At 47.1% G+C, this 19989-nt stretch overlaps 2 protein-coding genes and 1 long non-coding RNA gene across 3 annotated transcripts; 2 read left to right on the top strand and 1 right to left on the bottom strand.

The window, feature by feature from the left end:
* Window positions 1-6817: 6817 nt before the first annotated feature.
* Window positions 6818-10595, top strand: HOXA10 (homeobox A10). Its single transcript, XM_023919163.2, has 2 exons — window positions 6818-7668; window positions 9090-10595. Exons 1-2 carry the CDS (start codon window positions 6849-6851, stop codon window positions 9362-9364), a joined length of 1095 nt encoding a protein of 364 aa, XP_023774931.1. The 5' UTR covers window positions 6818-6848; the 3' UTR covers window positions 9365-10595.
* A 4812-nt stretch (window positions 10596-15407) lies between these two features.
* LOC147655856 (uncharacterized) lies at window positions 15408-16506 on the bottom strand. Its single transcript, XR_015277074.1, has 2 exons — window positions 16376-16506; window positions 15408-15545 (listed from the first exon to the last, which is right to left on the bottom strand). It is a non-coding gene; the product is annotated as an uncharacterized LOC147655856 (long non-coding RNA).
* On the top strand, window positions 15904-19028 carry HOXA9 (homeobox A9). The gene is made up of 2 exons (XM_086853118.1): window positions 15904-16505; window positions 17619-19028. Exons 1-2 carry the CDS (start codon window positions 15959-15961, stop codon window positions 17855-17857), a joined length of 786 nt encoding a protein of 261 aa, XP_086709244.1. The 5' UTR covers window positions 15904-15958; the 3' UTR covers window positions 17858-19028.
* The last annotated feature ends 961 nt before the right edge of the window (window positions 19029-19989 follow it).

Here is a 19989-nt window from a genome sequence, read left to right on the forward strand (position 1 = left end):
AGGCGAGCGACCATTGCTTTCTTCCACCGTCTGTCCGTCCGTCCGCCCTCCCGCCCGCCCGCCGTCCTGCCGCGGGGCCCCGGCGGGCGGACGGACGGACGGACAGACGGCGGCCGCAGTTTAGGGGCTGCTTTGCCACAAGATGGCGATCTTCAGATCAATGTCAAAGCCGCCTGGGGCAGGGGGAGCAGCCCTGCAAAGGCAAAAAAAAAAAAAAAAAAAAAAAAAAGGAAAATCTTGGCCTTTGTTCACTTTGCATCCCTGGAGCCACACGGGTAATTATTGCACTTACCGGGCTCCGCTGTACAAAAAGCCGCTCGGGATGCCGGGGGAGGGGGGAGACGCTGGGGCTTCTCGGTGGAGTTAAAGCCTCTGGGCTTTGGGTTAGGAAATGCGCGAAGGTAAGTGTTTTATACATGTACCCGGCATGGAGAGCGGCGAGGAGTGTGCGGTGACCGGAATGGTACCCTGCGATGCGGGGTGGCCCTTGCCCCGACCGCTGAGAGCCGCGGAAAAGAACTGTAGGGAGGGGAAGGGATGCAAAAGTTGGTGATTAGGATGTGAAATAATATAGAAGGGACTTTCTAAGTTCCAGCTGACCTTTTATTTTCTCTTCCTTTTGGCCAGCCGCGTGGAAAATCCACGTTATCTGGAAATATTTTTTCAGAGTAACTTGTAGCTTTCTTCCACTTATTTAAAAAAAAGGGGGGGAAAAATGAAAAAAAGGAAGTGTAGCATTGGAAATATTATGAAACTTGACATTTATGTGTGGAGCAGTAGGTGTCTTCAATCAAATAGATCTATGGCAACACAGTCTGCAAATGACAGACAATTCTGACGATCTTATTAGTCTTGAACTATAGTTTAGTTAGGGTCGTTTGGTAACTTTAAAGGGTAGTCTGCTTCCTTGCAGCTGGACACAGATTGTGGCAAACAACTTTTGACATACTTATGCTAAAATTGTTCATGTGATTGCATATTAAATCGATGTTTGTGCAAGACCAGATTTAAATTAATTTCTCTTTCTTTCTTTCTTTCTTTCTTTCTTTCTTTCTTTCTTTCTTTCTTTCTTTCTTTCTTTCTTTCTTTCTTTCTTTCTTTCTTTCTTTCTTTCTTTCTTTCTTTCTTTCTTTCTTTCTTTCTTTCTTTCTTTCTTTCTTTCTTTCTTTCTTTCTTTCTTTCTTTCTTTCTTTCTTTCTTTCTTTCTTTCTTTCTTTCTTTCTTTCTTTCTTTCTTTCTTTCTTTCTTTCTTTCTTTCTTTCTTTCTTTCTTTCTTTCTTTCTTTCTTTCTTTCTTTCTTTCTTTCTTTCTTTCTTTCTTTCTTTCTTTCTTTCTTTCTTTCTTTCTTTCTTTCTTTCTTTCTTTCTTTCTTTCTTTCTTTCTTTCTTTCTTTCTTTCTTTCTTTCTTTCTTTCTTTCTTTCTTTCTTTCTTTCTTTCTTTCTTTCTTTCTTTCTTTCTTTCTTTCTTTCTTTCTTTCTTTCTTTCTTTCTTTCTTTCTTTCTTTCTTTCTTTCTTTCTTTCTTTCTTTTTCTTTCTTCTTCTTCAGCACATTTGCTGTAAACAAACAATGGTCAGTCATTCTCATGTGCTCAGGTCTGCTCTGGATTGTAGCTTTGAAACTCTATCCTCTCTACGAGTATCCCTAACTCCAGGTTACTTTTCATGCCCATAAAATTTTCACATGTTTTTCTTATGTCTCCATTTGAGAAGGGCAGGCGGGAAGGTGGTATTATATGGAGGAGATACTGGTTTGGCTACATATTTTAATACACGTGTTTCTTAGGACAGTGTCTTAAATATCTGCCCGGGAAACGAAAAATATTATTTTATCCTTTCTTTTCTATGTATATAATGCCAGTTGCCTGCGGTATTTTTTCAATTGTGCTTCCAGGGAACTGTTGCAAGTGTAGTTAAATGCACATGCTCAGTGGACGGAGTGCAGTTTCAGATGATTATCGGAACCTATCGATTTCATCAAAGATACTCCATTAAAAGCTCGGGGATGTTGATCCCTTTTGACTTCCCCTCAGCAATGCCAGGACGCGAGAAGCCACGTGAGAAGCAGGGAGATTTGAGGGTCCCTTTGCAACATTTCATTTTACACCAGTCAACTTAAACTCCGCATATTTGATCAAATATTTATTTTTCCCCTTGTTGTTTCCCTGTCCCATTCAATACTTGGCTGAATAAATCAAAGGGACCCCAGCAGCAGTTAAAGCGCCCTCTGGTTACGAATTGTTTACTGACGGCCGCGGTCATAGGATAATATTTTAAAAAAACAAGCTTGTTTCTTACAATAACTGTTTATTATTTCACATTATTTGGGTTTGCATGTTTTGGAGGGAAGAGGGGAAGCCAGCTCAGTGTCTACACTGTGTTTAATTAATCGTGTACTCAACTTCAGCTCACATACCACATCCAAACCCCTGGGAGGCTTTTTCATAAGCTCATTGGGTTTGTGTGTTGTTGTCCTTTTTTTTTTTTTTTTTTTTTGGGTCACAATCTTTTCATTAAATGCTCTGAAAATCGAAACTTCTGGCCAACGTGTGTGTCTGACAGCCAAGCTATACCACAACCAAAAACAAAAGATATTTGTATATACATTCCGGTCTTCTTTAAAGGGAAGACAGATACAAATAGGGAGAAGGGCTACAGTTTCAAATGCTTAATAGAGCTGTGCGGCTCATCTCTCGCAATAGAAGGGGTACACTTAAAAGACAGACTTAGGTATGCAATATTTTCCTCCCACATATAGAACCCGATACCGTTGTTGCTTCTGCACGGTGTTTGGGGCTCTCCGGACAATAGAAAGCCCCGTTGTTCTCGTCCGTGCCGGAAAATGGCGAGGAAATAAAGCCCTAATGAATTGGTTTGGGTGTATTTTGTCCTGCCGCACACTAACATTTGAAGCTCGTCAGAATTACTTGCAAAATATGTTCCTAATCCAAATGAGTAAAACGATACATGTATAATATAAAACATAGTTAGGAGAGCAAGCCTCCGGATGGCTGGAATAAAATTAAATAGCAGCCTAATTTTTAACAAGATAATCCGCCAAAACAAGCCAACCTCCCCAGCACCACCACCAGCGTGAAAGAATTTCTAGTAAAGATAAAATTAGTGGGCCCGTCATTTGTCACCTAACTTGGCACAGACGCAGTTCCTAAACCTCCTGTTTGAAATCCGCCTTCTTTGGAGCAAATCCAGAAAAAAAAAAAAAAAAAGGGGGGGGAAAAAAAAAATAAAAAAGAGGAATCTGGCACACACACATACACGTTCCAGGCAACTGACAGTTCCAATATTAAATAACTATAGTCTGATCACATTAATTTTTGGAGCTGTATAAAATGTAGTCCACGGCTGTATTCTCAGATAGGCGGCGCATGCACGCCTGCACAGGCTGCAAGGCCGTTTACGTTTTCACAAATTGCAGCTTGCCCGTGTCTACAAATAAAAGCATATTTTAATTAGCTCACAAAATGCGCCTCTGGATTAACAGCGCTGATCTTTTGGGTTATACGGGCCAATAATAAAAAGATAAATCACGGTTTAACACGATACGTTTTGAGATTTCCAGTCAGACTTTGCTTAGGCTGAGCTGTCGGTTTTTATTTATTCCCTTTTTGTTTTTAATTTTAGTTCAACCAATAAAACGGCTTAACGACGCTATTAATGCATCTATTATATTTTTCTTAGATCAATAAAATTTTATTTTGATAGTATTGTCTATGTACGCCATGAATTTAGATTCTCCACGAAAACACCTTCTCGCCGGCTTTGATATTTATCAGAATTTTATTTGCTCGGTTTTATAGACCCTCGGATAGCTTTACTTACAGAAGTGGAATTAAAAATAAAGTAATTCTTGTCCCCTGGCGTCCACAATATTCTTTAAAATTTCTTTTAAACAGGGGTTAAGTTCCAAGGGACACATTGTTAAGCGCCGGTAATGCGGTAGCTACACTCAGCGCATGCCAAATTAGCTCAGTTTAGTCAGAATTGACCATTATCTTTTATAGTTACGAATCAAGTGAACATTATTAGTTTTACTTCACTGGGTTTGATGATGCTGGTTACTATTTGCCTTGGCCTTGTTAGCGATTAAAGAAAGCGGAGATAATGCAACGCCGAGCTGAGTTCATGATCTAGACGGAGTCGGTGCCTTGACCATCAAACCGGCACCGTTTACTGCGGTCAACACAACACCCCACGGCAGCTCCCGCGGGACCTGACACGGGGCTGGGGTGACCCACTGCTGCAAAACCTAAACAGGGAGCCTAAAGAACACCTCCAAAAATTCTCACCGGCCTCTGTGCCTTTTGTCTAATTCCCCTGCGTTAGATCGCACAGGGAGGAGAAGCCAACTCGCGTCTCATCGATGCATTTCCAGTCATTTTATTCCGGCTGACGAGGATTGCAGCGCACTTTTTACAGTATTTTCCTTTACTTTAATCCAATTTTCAAAAGGGAGCTGCTTATTTTAAAAACAGCTTTGGAAGGATTTCAAGCGTTTCTCCACGATTCCGTATGGCTTTTAGATTTGCAATCCGTTTCTATTTAATTTGGCAAATGCAAAATAAACATACCGCAAGAGCGGACTTCCCCAGAGTAATTTTTATACCTGACTTGTGTAGAGAAATGTATTTGGAAGGCGGCGCTGGGGCTCACGTTTCTTTTTATTTAGATCTGTATTTATGAAGCTAAGCCTATTGATAATAGCCTTCCTGTATACCAGCCAATAAACCAGTTCCTTATGTGGTATTAATTTTGTTAGTAATGATATGGCCCTCCTAGGAATCTGATAAGGGTTCGTCCATCGCACATTAACACATCCGAAGTTAGTCGGGTTGGGAAATTACAAACAATGCTGCAGGAGGAAATGCGGGAAGGAAAAAAAAACCTCGAAGGGTTTCTATAGGCTGGGAGATCTACCCCTGTCACCGCATCCCACGGGCCGGTCAGAAGGAAATCGCGCTGTGATGCTCGCCCCACCACGCTGGAAAAATCAGGCGCCTTTCCACAGAGATTTTATGGGTGTTTCAAAGTTGTAGCATCCCCCGCCTGTCCTGGTGCTTCCCGGGGGAGGCTGGGAAGGGCCCCGCGGGAAGGGACGCTGCCCTCCTGCCGCAGGGAGCGATTCCTCCAGGGGAACGTCACGCTGTGGAAAATAAAAAAGCTTTTCCCCGTGGCAGGCAAGCAGTGCGGGACAAGACCGCGTGGGGCTTGACAGATCCGTGGGGCGAGGGGGAAGAAATGCTCCCCGGGGGTTTTGAAGGCCGAGGGTAGGGGCCGGGGAATTCGGGCGCCTCCCCGCAGGCAGCGGCCCCATCCCCTCCGGCAGTGCCCTCCCGGACACGGTGCCCGGCAGCGGCTCTCGTCCCGGGCCGCGGTGACGCCCGGTCGGCGGCCGCTCGCACCCGCCCGTCCTGCTGGAAGCGGAAAGCGGCCGACGGCTGCTTCTCCAGGCGGCGTTCGGGAGAGAGGAGCGAGTGATGCTCCTCAGGGATGGGCAGCGAGAACTGGGCAGCCTCAGGCTCCCCTTGAACTAAAGTGCCCTTAGTTCCGCGGGCCAGGCAGTGAGGCGACTTCAAAATGGCATAAGCGAGAGATGATGGAAGTGAAAGCAAGTCATCATTAAGCATTTCATTACGAAATCTATCTGTCTCTCTGCCTGCATCCCTGCCTGTCTGCTATCTGTCTGCTGCCTCCGCCACAATTACATATTGACTGGACTGGGCTGTCTGGTATCTCGGTATTTATCTAGCGACTCTTATTTCTATTATTTAGTACATTGCTTAAGGGAGACGATGTTTTTGAGGACGCGAAAAGTGAAAAGACCCAAATGGAGCGGGAGGGAGGGGAGATATAAAAGTGATCGTCCAAATATAAACACATCAATAAACACGGTGCGCAGCATCCTGCGAGGATCCATTTGAACTGCTCGCGTCTGGATTCTTTCTGTGACATATGTCTGGCTTTATATTTTAAATGGTAATCAGACCTCAGGAAGAATCCAGCGTTAACTAAAGCATTAGAAGCTGCAACCGCACAATCAATCCTCCCAGAGTGGCATTGCTCCCTGAGAGATTCCTCAGCGCAGCGGCGAGCATTTTATCTCCAGGAAAATTAAGCCCAGCCTGGCGTCGTGGCGGTGATGTTAGGCTGCAAGCAGCCCCCTTCCTCGGTAGTTTAACGCGGGAGGCACCAGGCCCCTTTACGGTTTCCAATGATCCGTGATAAACAATAACACGTCTTTTATTTCTTAAAAAAACGAGACAATCAAATAAAATGAGCAGAGGCTGAGCATAAAACACCGGGCGAGCCGTAGCTTTATTAATTTCGTGTGACACATAGGCTGCGCAGGGAGGTGAGCAGGCATTGCTGCTGGAAAGCCCAACCACGGGGAGAGAGGAGCGATAGTAAAAGCTTCATCTGGACACCGCTTCAGCCTAGGTATAATAAACATCAGGACCGCCGGGCTATTTTATAGCGGTGCGTGTGATAAGAGGGGAGCAAAACTTGGAGCCAGTACCAGCACAGCCCTCTCCTTCCCTTTCCCCTTCCCTTTCCCCTTCCCTTTCCCCTTCCCCTTCCCGGGAGCGCCGCTCCCGCCTGGGCGCAGGCGCTCGCCCATGTGGTGGAAGCGCGCGCCTGTGTGTATGGAAATCCATATTACACATTAATATACATCTATCTTCCAAATTCAGAGGTCGACCTGAGAGCAGCTCTGTGCATACGAAACCAGACGGGGAGGGGTTGCTGGGGAGGCCCGGGCTTCCATTGGCTGCGGGCGCCTGCCGTGGTGCGGGGGTATCTCTCATCATATTCAGCATGTTTTGCACAAGAAATGTCAGCCAGAAAGGGCTATCTGCTCCCTTCGCCAAATTATTCCACAACAATGTCATGCTCCGAGAGCCCGGCTGCAAACTCTTTTTTGGTAGACTCCCTGATCAGCTCGGGCAGAGGGGAAGCGGCGGGAGCAGGAGGCGGAGGCGGAGGCGGAGGCGGCTACTATCCCAACAGTGGTATCTACCTGCCACAGGCGTCCGATCTGTCCTACGGGCTGCAAAGCTGCGGGCTTTTCCCCGTTCTCAGCAAACGCAATGAAGGTACTTCTCAAAGCATGGTCCCCAGCTCGCACTCCTACGTGTCAGGGATGGAAGTGTGGCTAGATCCCCCCCGGTCCTGTCGCATGGAAGAGCCGGAGAGCCAGCAGGCCACCTCGTGCTCCTTCGCTCCGAGCATTAAGGAGGAGAGCTCTTACTGCCTCTATGACTCAGAGAAATGCCCCAAGGGCTCGGCAGCCACAGACCTCGCTCCCTTCCCCCGGCTGAGTGCCGAGGTCAGCCCGGCCAGCAGCGGCGGCGGGGTCCCCGTCCCGGGCTACTTCCGCCTGTCCCAGGCTTATGGCACTTCCAAGAACTACGGCGCGGGGCCAGCCGGGGCTGCCCCTTTCCCTCCGCAGCCCCCCGGCCGCTTCCAGACGCCTCCATCTTTGCCTCCCGTCCCGGACGCGGGGAGGAAGGAGGATGAGGAACGCTCCCCAAGCCCCTTGGCGTGCGTCTCCCAGAGGGAGGAAGAGACTCAGGCTTCATCTTCCACCGCAGAGGAGCTCTCTCCAGCTCCGTCAGAGAGCAGCAAAGCTTCTCCCGAGAAAGAGCCTGTAGGTAAGCGAATGATGATGGTGATGGTGGTAGCGATGATTAAAGAGAAAGAAAGGAAAGAAAAAAAAAAAAAAAGGAAAAAAAAAATAGTCGTTGAGGATCATAGCGGCATTGAGATGCGAAAGGAGGATCCCAGCTGCCCCGCGGGGCTGCCAAGAAGCGCTGCTCAGACTGACCTTCTGAACTTTGTAATATTCGGGCATGGGGTTGCCGTAAAAATTAATGTCCATCCTATAGTTTAAAACCCTTAGAGCCTCCTCTATGGGCAACTTTAGCCTGCATGCTGCTAAAACATATAGAAAAACAAGATCAATCTCTCCCCCGTGATGTGAAGGTGCCTACCAGATAACAGAGATGTTTGTAAAGCATCCAAAATAAGCAATAGGCAGTGCCAATAAATAAACCTATTAACGCGGTAAGTTATATTTTACGATCCAGAATGCTTTTCGGAATAACAACCGCTCTGAAATGTGCCATCTATGAGCTGCTATCAAATTAGACTGATGAATGCACGGCGAATATCCTTCAGCATCTACACTAGATAACAGTTGTTATTTATACATTTCCTTATTTATTTCCCTTTCGTGTCCCCATGGCAAAAAATAACTCCCCTTCCCCGGACGGCACACTTTTCAGGAGCTTCTGTCCGTCCGCCTTTCAGACGCCCTCTTATTCCTTTCAGCCTACCCGTTGGAAAGTAGTATTTAAAGAAAAGGAAAAAAAAAAAAAAGGGTCAGCGAAAAACTGTTAAGAGAGCCAACCCCAAACCACTAACCACTCCGAGCCACCAAGGGATTTGTGCTACCTCTTTCCCAGCCAGTTCCACTGATAGAAATCACCTCGAAACGTTTTCATTATTGTTATGACTGTATTTTTGCTTCCCCGAAATGGTTGGAAAAGAGAGGGCCATGGCGATGCTCTCCGGAAAGGCAGGGGCTGAAGGCAGGGAGGCTCCGGCTCCCCAGCTCACCTTGTTTTCCACCTCCGTAGCACACTGACAAAGTCCTGATCCGGAGGCTTTGTTTTTTTGGAAGCAGGTGCCTGGGGGGAAGGAAATAAGGCTACGGGCCCTTCATCAGCTGCCCCCAGTATCAGAGGGCTCGGAATGGCCGACAGGGAGAGGCTAGGAGCTCGTTTTGGAGGGTCGGAGATGAACTACAATCTGGGGCACGCTACCCCACCAGAGGCTGTCCGGAGGTTTTTGAGCAGTGGCAGTTTTTAGCCGGGCATGCCCAAAACCTTTGGGAAACCTTTTTGAAGCTCTGGGTTCCCGCAAGGATACCCCACGTTCCAATTGTCCGCAGCTGGCGGAGAGAGCCCACCGCACACACAGACACACGCACAGATGCTCCTTCCACCCTCTCCCCGCAGCTCTTTGCCTCCTACCCGATGGTAACGTCCATTTTTTACTTTCTCAAAACTAGGCAATTCAAAAGGAGAAAATGCAGCAAACTGGCTCACGGCAAAAAGTGGCAGAAAGAAACGATGCCCCTATACCAAGCATCAAACTCTCGAGCTGGAAAAGGAGTTTCTATTCAATATGTACCTGACTCGTGAGCGTCGCCTAGAGATCAGCCGCACAGTCCACCTCACAGACAGACAAGTTAAAATCTGGTTTCAGAACCGCAGAATGAAACTGAAGAAAATGAACAGAGAGAATAGGATTCGGGAGCTCACAGCCAACTTTAATTTCTCTTGATGAACCTATAAACACATCTTTATGGTTTAAAGAGCCAGTATCATTTTCCTAGGCTGTATTCATCCGCACCTGTATGGATTAAGGATTTTAGGCGCTCTCAATATGTCCTTAACCTCTTAAGAGCTACTTTTGGGGGGTGGGCGGACTAAAGTCACGCTAAAGCACAAAATGCCGTGTGTGAACCTCCCCTCTTCCTTCAGCCTTTCCCGGGGCCAATTTGTTCCTCTAAGCTTTGAAACACAAAAATACCATTTCAGGAGCTGCAAATATGTTTTCCCTTATCTCTCTCTCTCTCTGAAAAGTAAACAATCCTGTTTAAAGGTGCATTCTTTAAAAATACAAGTGCTGTAACTTGGACTGTACGTAGCTGCACAACGAAGAATTTAAGCGTTGCCATATTTCTATATATTGGGAGCTTTCCCCTTCTCTGTTTGCCTTTTCTCCCCCTCCCCCTTTTTTCCTTCCAAAAGCGGGACTTAAAATAATGAAATGCAGGCATCCTTAAAAAGGGTTTAACGGGAACGGGTGTTAGGAGTGATTTTTTTGTTGGTTTTTTTTTACACTTTACCTTAAAAGCCAATATTACAGCTTTAAATTTGGCCAGGAAAATGAAATATCTTCTCTTTAAAGGTATAAAAGAGTTCGTTTTACTCATGGACTAAATTATTACACTTACCTCTGAATTTCTCTCGCTGGTTGTAGATATTTACTTAATGTAGTTTTGCTTAAATATGTGAATTTGGTGATTTTCTTTTGTGTCTATATATAACGTTACCGTTGGTAACGCATGACAAGCACACAGAAATTCCCCCTTGAGAAGAAAATAGTCACTTTTTTCCTCACTAGTTTCACTGAAAAATATATATCCTGAACTTTCAGATGGACTTTCTGAGCCAGAGTCTGAGATTGTGAGGGAGAATATGTTCATCTTCCTTTATACTGTGAAGTTACATGCATTAAAGGGTCAAACATATAGGTGAAAAAATTTAAAAATATTAAAAAAAAAAGAAAGAAGGGGAAAAGCTATAAATACAGATATGGATAAATGTCTATTATTATTAAAATGCCGATACTGTTTTAAGCAAATGCATTCTATCGTTATTATAAATGTTAGTTCTAGCTATATCTAGTTCTTACCTTAAATCGGAATAAATTAATATTGTAATGCTGCTGTGCGTGAAAAAGACGATGTTTATGTTCTCATAGAAGAATAAAAAAAAAAAAAACCGTGGAATGAATCCTTTTAATTTTACCTCTTTTTGTGACTGTTTATCCTCAGGTTCTACTTTATGTCTTCGAGAACTTTTACAACAGGAATAGTTGCCTAAACCCCCTGCAATTACTTTAGGAATCTATTTAAATATTACCTAGACGGTCGTAATTTGTCTGGGCCATATAGCGATGGTGCTCTAAGGTTTGTCGGCTTTTGTTCAGTTTTATGACTTGCTAGTATATCTGGATTGTTGCTGTCTTGAACGAGTGGTTTCAGTTGACTGAGGAACTGCATAGACTGAGGAAGCAAATTACTATTTCTTGAGGGTAGGGAAACGATATATTTCTTTTCTTTCCCTTTTTTTTTTTTTTTTTTTTTTTTTTTTGGGTTAATCGAACACCTACAAGTGTGTGCGGAGATCTTTAACTCCAGAGGACGTTGACAAAATTCTAGCTTTATCTCAGGGCTGAGAAGAAATCGTAAAGGTGAGCTCATGGGGAGGGGAGGGGGGACCCCAGCCTCGCCTCCCTGCCAGCGGGCCCCTCCAGGCAAGGCTATTCCCTACCTGGCTGCATGTGGAAGAGCTTATTTCACACAGGCTGCATTTTTTATTTATTTATTTATTTATTTATTTATTTATTTTAATCCTCTTTTCCTTGCTGCATGTTTAGCTAATAGGGTATCTCACAAAGGGAAGCCGAAAGGAAGGCTGGAAGAAAAGAGACATCTAATGCTTCCTTGCGAGGGTATATGTATGCGGGGAGGAGGAGGGGGGACAGACTTTGAACCCGGGCTTCTTGGGAGCCGTTAGCTTTTCGTGATGTAACACGGTCGTGCACGGCCCTTTTTTTTCCCCGATTACATCTGCATGGAAAGGCGAAATCTGCCCGCTCGCGCGTGTGTGGGTGGTTGTTATTATATTTTATTCTTGTTTTCATTAACCCACCCGAGGCTGGCCGGGGGGCGCGGAGGGGCGCCGGCGGGGTGGGCGGGAGGGTGAGAGGGATGTTTTAGTCACGTTTCTGGTTTTATTTTCGTAGCGGGATCCTTGCGTTAAGGACCACGGCAATGGGGAGAGTAATAATTAGCGCCTGAGAACTGCTCTGTGGTTTAGGTAGTTTCATGTTGTTGGGGCTCCACCTTTCTCTCTACAGCACGAAACTGCCTTAATTACTTCAGTTGATATCATCACCAGGTATGCTTGGTGCGAGGGTCCTTTCTACCCGAAGAAATCTTAGCGCTGAAGTGAACTGTAGGCGTCAAGTCCCAATGCCATTGTTTCCATCAGCGGAGCCTCCTTTGATTCCTCAGATAAACACGGCAGCCGAGGGGGGAAGCTTGACAAGTTCTTCAAGGTTAGCTAGCTCCTAAGCGAGTCCCTGCCTGCTTGCGGGTTTTTAATATATCTCGTTGGCTGCATTCAAGGTCAGGTGCGTTTTTGCATTCCGCTCGGCGTGGGTCGAGCTCGGGGGGCCGGGGGGAGGTGGGCGGCTGTTTTATTTTTCAATCTGGATTTATTAAAAACCAAGAGACCCGAAAGCGTGCCTGGGGGAGGGGGTGGGGAGAGATCAAATCTGCCTGCCCCGCTCCAGGCGTCATCAAAAGCAGGGCCCCGGAGCGCATCGGCCGCGGCCGGGTGGAGCCGCTGGCGGCGGGGGTGCCCTCGGTCCCCGCGGAGGGGTGGCTGGGGCTGCCGGAGCCTGGCGCACGGCTCGGCCGGCTCCGGGCCGCCGCCGTCGGGCCCGCTACCCCGGGGCTGCCCGGGGGCGCCGGCTGCCCTGCGGCCCGCAAGGCCTCGGTTACGATCACGATTGCGGTGCGGGCTCTCCGCGGCGGCGGAACGGGCAACAGCGACCTCTCCGGGCCCGCTGCCGTCGCCGCCACCGCCGCCTTTTGTGTTCGCAGCGCGACCGCGGGCGATGGGCGGGCTCCGGCCGGGCCCCTCGCCAGCAGCCAGCGCCGGCGGGCCGCGGAACGGGGCACCCTTCGCGGAGGAAAGGAGGGCGGGGAAAAGGACACAAAACTCACTCGTTGCACATTTATTTCTATGAATTTTTTAGCGGTCGTGATTATTTTTTGCCTTAAAAAAAATAGCGATAGTAAAAGCTAAAAACTTTTTCGAAACTTCGGGCTGGGCTGCAGGAGCTCAGATGAGTTTGGATAGCGGATTTCAGCCGTACTCGGAAAAGCAGCCGTCTCCGGCCGGGGCAGGAGCAGAGCTCTGCATTGCAGTCAAATTTAAGTGCTTGTGTTTGCCTCTACACACAAGGTCTGACTGGCTATCTGCAGGGTCTGTGTACATTTCGGAAAGTGTATTTACAGTGCCTGTGTCTGTGTGTGCCCGTATGGCGTCCTTTGCCTCTGCCCTTTTGATTCCCAGTTGAATCGCCTCATCCTGATTTTGGACTGCTTCCTCTAAATTCTGAATCATTTTTTCTCTTCACTGTGCCAAAACCCCTCGGTGGCTTCGTAGCACCACTGCTTCCGTGAGAGAGGTCTGCAGTGGCAGGAAACCCTGGGGAAAGGCGATCCTGAACTTCCCGAGCCCCTGCCCCACGCCCGCTTGTGCTCCGCTCCTCCGCCGTGCGTGGCTGATGAAGCAGCGCTGGCAGATGTCCCCCCCCGGCTTAAAAACCGACGGGATCCTTCCTGATGCAGCCGGGGGTCGGAGCTAGCGGGATGGGAGCTCTGCTGCTTCGGTTATGTTGGGATGGAGGAAAGGGAGTACTTATAATTGGGACACGATCTCTCTCACAGTGCTTCGTTCCTGGGAATTCTGGTTTCGTATAGCGTTTTTATGTCAATGTCTGCTTCGGCCCTGTTTGGGGGGCTTTTGCCCCCGAAGGTGTAAGCCACCAAAACCTTAAGTCATTTGCAAAGTAAATTGACGAAGGGAAATCGCCTTCATGGCTCGTATGAAAAATGTACTTCGGGTGAAAATGGATCTAAAACGGCGATAAAAGAGTCGAATATGCCAGCGTTATTATCAGCAACGTGACCGCGTGAAAAATGTCCAATTATTTGCTGTATTTCTCCTCTTGCTTTCTGTATAATCTCTTCTGCCTCTTGGATTCTGGCAGTGAACAAATGCGGAATTTTACAGGGGAAATAAAAATGCAGTCACGTTCTTTTAAACGCCATTGTTATTGTTATTCATTTGCTATTAGTTTTGGTGAGGAACCAAAAAAATAAAACCCGCTGCTGAAGTTGAGAACCCAAATTCGAATATAAACATCCAGGACTCCTGCAGCTAAGATTATTTTTTCTGAATGGAAAAAGGAAGTTCTACAATCACATTTCACCACAGCTGACTCTTAATAATAAATACAAATGACGTGGAGTTCCGTCTTTCCAGGAAAGAAATACAATTATTTTTTTTCTATGTGCCTATACAATGGGAGAAAAAAAAAGAAAAAAAAGCCGAGAGAGCTTTATTTGCATTTTTAAAATTGTTAGAAAATAACGGGTCCCTTGTTTATTGAGATCTTGCAACTGTTCCACGATTTTCGAACTCTAATGGGGGATAATAGTTTCATTATGGGCCTTTGTAATTTTGACTGTGGAAGAGAGCGGTGTTAAAATAGGACCTCTGTAAGATTTCGGATTAAACTGCTGAGAAGACATGAAAAGAAAAAGAAAGAAAGAGAGCGAGAGAGAGAGAGAGAGAGGGAGAGAGAAAGCCCACATAGCGATGTAAAACTAATTAGAACCACACTTTTCGCATGCAGAGTATTTACACGCGATTTTAATCATTACTCAGTCGCCCCTACCATTTACTGGGCTCTATTTTCAATACCAAATATTTCGAGTAAATTGAGCCTCTCACGGAGATTTTTTTGTGCCCCCTGCATCTTAGTGACCGCGCTCCTTCGCCAGCCACGGGGATAAACAGCGTGAATGTCCGCCAGGGAGAAACCAGGGAGTCGCAGGCGTGTTTGCCAAGAGCTCAGCCACTACTTTAATTCCTAACACTGGACTTGGATCTGGCCGCCTCTTACTTTCCCCCGCGCACCCTCCCCTCCTTCTGCGGAGGATTGCAACCCTCCGCTCGGCTTCCGATGCCGCTAGCGTGTGTCCTGCAGTCACAGGAGGTGCCAGCAAATAAATAACTATATTTGAACATAAATTGGATTCACCAGAATGCGGGACGGCCGACTGCGAACGCCCCTTTGATAGCCGCCTGGAGAAGCAGGGTGCCTTTCGGCAGAGGGGAGACGGGGCATTTTCTCCCCTTTCCCCCCGCTGCTTCCCTGCATAGTTGAAGAATTAATTGTGGTGATAAATACCGCCGGCCGGCTCTGGCCGCGCTCCTTCCCTCCCGGCCAGGACGGCGGCTCCCCTCCGGCCGCCGCCCAGCCCCGGCTCCTTTCCCCGGCCTGCCGAGGGTCCCGGTCCAAGGGCAGGGGCAGCGGGGAGGACGAGGAGGGTGTTTCGGTCACTGCCGCGCCGTGCCCGGTGGGGTGGGCTGGTGAAGTGCAGTTTGGTGCGGGTCAGGCTAAATAGCGAGCCAGCGCCTGCCCCTGTCCTTCTCCGGCCGGGCGGGGAGGGCCGGCTCTGCGCCGGGGTTTCGGAAAGGGGATACGTTGAATTTGACTTTCCGCTGCCAGCTCTGAGCCGAACGGAACGCTATTATTTACAGTGGGTTCCCAAACTAAACACAATAGTATAATTTAACCTTTCCAAGCACTCGTAAATTTTTACTGCTGTGAAACACAGCGATGCAAATGAGCGCGCTCATAGTTACTGACTTAATAACAACCCCGTGGCTCCCGAAACAATAACTCCTTATGAAATATAATAAATGTATATTTAAATACAGTATACCGCAACTACTATTTTGCTCTTTTTATTGCTTCAGTTATTGTATAGTTTTATGTGAAGGTCTCCGATCACAAGAGCGGCGAGATTTTTTTTCGCAGAGAACACGACCCACTGATGGGATGATTAATTTTGATATAAAATAGTCCGCTTAAACGAAAAAAAAAAAAAAAAAAAAAAGAGAGAGAGAGAGAAAGAGAGAGAGGGGAGAGAGAGAGGAAGAGAAAGAGGGGAGGGGGGCTGTAATACGGAATCTGATCTTTTAATCTCAGTTGGCCGCAATTAAAACAAACCCCGCCGTATAACTCAAATATCCCTTTGCATAAAAACATATGGCCTCGCTATAAAAATTATGGCTGGAAAACACTGACCCATTAATAGCCCGCGGACTGATTTATACTTTATTGTTCTGCTCCCCCGCCACGTGACAGGCGCAGCCAATGGGCGCCTGCGCTGCCCTCAACTTATTACTGACTCTACTTGTCCGCCAGCACCAAGTTGTTACGTGAAACCCGCAGCCCCGAACCGCGGCGGGTCCGCCGCCGCCCGCCCGCCCGCCCGCCATGTCGGCTCCCGGGACCCTCAGCAATTACTACGTGGACTCCTTCCTGGTGCCGGAGGGGGACGAGCTGGCGGCGCCCCGCTACGCCCCCGCCCCGCTGGGGCCGCCGCCGCGGCCGGCGGCGCTGAGCGAGCACCCCGAGCTGGCCCCCTGCAGCTTCCAGCCCAAGGCGCCCGTCTTCGGCCCCCCCTGGAGCCCCGCGCACCCCGCCGGCGCCAGCGGCGTCCCCGCCGTCTACCACCCGTACGCGCAGCACCAGGCGCCCGTGGCACCGCCCGACGGCAGGTACATGCGTTCGTGGCTTGAGCCTGTGCCGGGCTCCTTGTCTTTCCCCGGGTTACCTACCAGCAGGCATTACGGCATTAAACCTGAACCGCTGGCGGCCAGGAGGGCTGACTGTACCACGTTTGACACTCACACTTTGTCTCTCTCTGATTATGCTTGTGGTTCTCCTCCAGTTGATAGGGATAAGCAAAGCCACGAAGGCGCATTCTCTGAAAGCAATGGAGAAAGTGAGGCAAACGGAGAGAAACCGCAGATCGATCCAAGTAAGTGGGACGGCAAGGGTAATGGACTTCAGGGCTCTGCGCCGGCCGCGGGGAGGTGTCGAGGCGCTGGGGCTAATTCCACGGCCGAGCACCGGCCGCGCCAGCCCGCCGGGCTCTGCCATCTGCAGAAAGCAGCGCTGCCTTTCTCAGGCTCGAACGGCATCTAGGACGGCTCTGGCTTTCCAGGGTGAAAGGAAAACAAAAACCCACCCTATAACTGCAACTTAAACAAACATTAAAAAAAAAAAAAAAAAAAAAAAAAAAGAGAGAGAGAGAGAGAAATGCAATAGCCGCCCATCCCGGCTCCTGCCACCCCAGCAAACTCAGCAGGACACGCTCACATCCTCCTGCCTCGCAGCGCTCCCAGGCGTGGGCAGACGCCGGGGAGAGGGGTGCCTAGAAAGCACTGGATGTGAATCTGATCTTTTTTGAGACGGCTCTCAGGCCAGGGCGGCTATTGCTGGGCTGAGAACAGAAACCTCGCCGTTGACTTGGTTCCTCCCCTCCCCCTTTCGTCTCCTCGGCGGAAAACCCCGGGCTGGACGCTCCCAGGACTACGAGACTGGTGGCAGAGCGCCTCGGGATTACTATCGCGATTAACGCCGTGCGAATAAGGGTCCTAAGAGGGCGAGGGTTTAATTATGCCAGCTGTAGATTAACTCGCCAGCTCCCTGGGCCTTGCCAGGGATGACACAGGAGAAGGTAGAGATTAAAAAGACAAACAATTTCGATGACATGTTGATCTGGCTGGTCACTCCCCGGGCTGGCAGTTTGAGGTGTGGGGAGGCCAGGAAGGAGGAAAGGAGTTAGAGGGAGAGGAAGAGAGAGGAGGAGAAAGTATTTTAAAATTGTATTCTCCAAACAATAAAAAAGGCGAGGGGAGGCGGGGGCAGCGGGGCTTTGCCGCGTGTGGTTGCGTGTGACCTCCCCATGTGTCTGTATTTTGGAGTCCATTGTGCCTCACGAGCCTGTGCCTCGGGAAATGAGAGCCACGTCCTAAACACGAATACCGGGACACCTGATGGGCTGTTTCTGCGTGGATTTCCCTCCCAGCCCCCTCCCTCCACCTCCCACCCTCCCCCTCAGCCTGAACTTCTGTTGTTTTCGTTGTAGATAATCCAGCTGCAAACTGGCTCCACGCAAGGTCCACCAGGAAAAAGCGATGCCCTTACACCAAGCATCAGACACTGGAACTGGAGAAGGAGTTTCTGTTCAATATGTATCTCACTAGGGACCGTAGATATGAGGTGGCCAGACTCCTCAATTTAACAGAGAGACAAGTGAAAATCTGGTTTCAGAACAGGAGGATGAAAATGAAGAAAATCAACAAAGATCGAGCGAAGGACGAATGATGGCGACACGTGGGTTAAACTGAAAACGCGTAAAGTAAAAGAAAAAAAAAAAGAAAAAAGTTAAAACAAACAAAAAAAATCATCCCCTCGAGCCCTGCCATGCAATGCGTCTGGGTCCAGGCCTCATTTTTTCCCCTTGGCAAATTCTGATTATGATTGTACAATGATAGTCACAGAGGCCAGATTGCCAGGAGAGGTACAGTAAGACTTTTAATTTTCTAATAGGAAAGAAAAAGGGGGCATTAGCACGAAAAGGCTGTTTAACTGGCTTGTATAAATCTACCTGTTTCTTCACTTAACGAAAGAAAAAAAAAAAAAGAAAAAAACTACCTTTTCATAATGCACAACTATTTACGGACTGTGTAGTTTAGTCTACGTAGTTAATTTTATTCGCTCTTTGCGTGGCAGAGAGATCTCTGCTCTAATACTTGAACACTGTGTTTTATTGTGGTAATTATGTTTGTGACTCAATTTATGTGCTTGGGTGCTGTACCGGATGTAATGGTGTAAGCTAGAATTCAATTTGAACTCAGGTTGTTTATTATAAAAATTGCATAGAGTATAGCTCTGTAGTGTATTAAGTCTTTTCTGTATAATTAGACAGTTAACCTTTGATTGTAAAATATATATATTATATATATCCCAATGCAAAATAATAAAAAAAAAAAGGTAGAAGAAACGTTTGTTCGGGATGTCTGGGAATTACGGTTCTCAAAATATGAAGCAAGTAATTTTAGTATGCACAGTTGATATATATATAGTACTGTCTTCGTCGGTTGTATATATAATCTATATATTAAAAAAAAAAAGTAAATAAACAGACTAGCTTAAATATTGTTTTTGCACCAGTGAGCAGTTAGCAGGTTTCGGAGCTATACGTATATGTGAAAAGGGTTACTACCTATGGTTTATGTTTGAATTTTAATCGAATGATTTGATGGTTATTGTAATGAAGGTTAATTTTATTGATAATAAATTATACATTATAAAAACCTACATTTGGTTATTGTAAATTTGTATCGATTTAAAAAAAAAAAAAAATCTGGGAACTTATGTTGATGCAGAACATACACTGTCTATTTTGAAACAGTTACCTCATGGCCTACTGACCAAATTGTTGTCTTGAAATGATATTTAACTTTTTGCCAAATAAAATATATTGATTCTTTTATATTTTGTGATGTTTTAACATTATTGAGGAGAGGTTCTTCCACGGCACACCGAATCTCGCCAGCAGATGTGGCAGGGCTAGGGCGGCTGCAGAGGTGAGGCGAGGAGTGGTATTATTTTCGAGCCAAGGCGAACCCACGGTTTTATAAACGCAGCCCCCAGGTGATGGAAATTTGGTCTTATTTTCATTCTAAATGGACAGACTCGGGTCCTAAATGCCGTAGTTTCTTTGAGGGTAGGGATTTCTTCCCCCCCCTCTGGGTATGATTTGGTAAGCTGGTGCTGAGCAGTGCGCGGAGGGAGCCCCTTGGATGGCAGCGGGGCACGGTGCCGAGTCAATGCCGTCTTAATAAAACTCGCCGGCGGGGCTGGGGAACCAGCACCAAACCAAAATGTCCGGCGTTCATTCTTTGGTGTGGAGAATAATGTAAATCAGCTCAGACAGCGACATTTAAAATGAGATTGTTAATTAGCTTCCACTAGAAAATGTCCAGCACTAAGTGTGCTTGCACAACCCCTGTGAGAAGGCTCTCTCCTTACCAGGGCGTTCATTTCAAATTCCCTGCTAGAGATAATTGCTCATGCAAAATATGTTATTTCAAACGTCATCCACCTTTTTCCTTCCCTTGCCTTCACTTTTGTAATTTTTATCCCTTTTAAATGTCCCGTGGCAAATAAATACAACCCGTTGCGTTTTACTAGCGCTTCAGATTATATATGTATTTATAGATAGATATAGAAACAGATAAAATTTTACAGACAATTATGGTAGAATTTATGGTGTCAATTTTAGCCGCCGATTTAGCCGAAGGAAAGCGGTGGGCTGGTAACAGTCTACAGCCGAGAACACGAAATTGCATTTATTTTTAAAATGAGAAGGATGGTTTCTTTGGAGTGGAAGATTTCCATACATCCCCTCACCATTGCACCTACCCCTCCCCCGCCGCCCCAAGCCAAACCAA

This window comes from Cyanistes caeruleus, chromosome 1 (assembly GCF_971803275.1).
Source record: "Cyanistes caeruleus chromosome 1, bCyaCae1.hap1.1, whole genome shotgun sequence".
NCBI classification, from domain to species: domain Eukaryota; kingdom Metazoa; phylum Chordata; class Aves; order Passeriformes; family Paridae; genus Cyanistes; species Cyanistes caeruleus.

Excerpts from the sequence above, each read along its gene's own strand:
- HOXA10 (XM_023919163.2), top strand. The coding sequence starts at position 6,849 with ATGTCAGCCAGAAAGGGCTATCTGCTCCCTTCGCCAAATTATTCCACA. Across the intron at positions 7,669-9,089 it reads TCCCGAGAAAGAGCCTGTAG|GCAATTCAAAAGGAGAAAAT; the intron begins GTAAGCGAATGA and ends TCTCAAAACTAG.
- HOXA9 (XM_086853118.1), top strand. The coding sequence starts at position 15,959 with ATGTCGGCTCCCGGGACCCTCAGCAATTACTACGTGGACTCCTTCCTG. Across the intron at positions 16,506-17,618 it reads GAAACCGCAGATCGATCCAA|ATAATCCAGCTGCAAACTGG; the intron begins GTAAGTGGGACG and ends TTTTCGTTGTAG.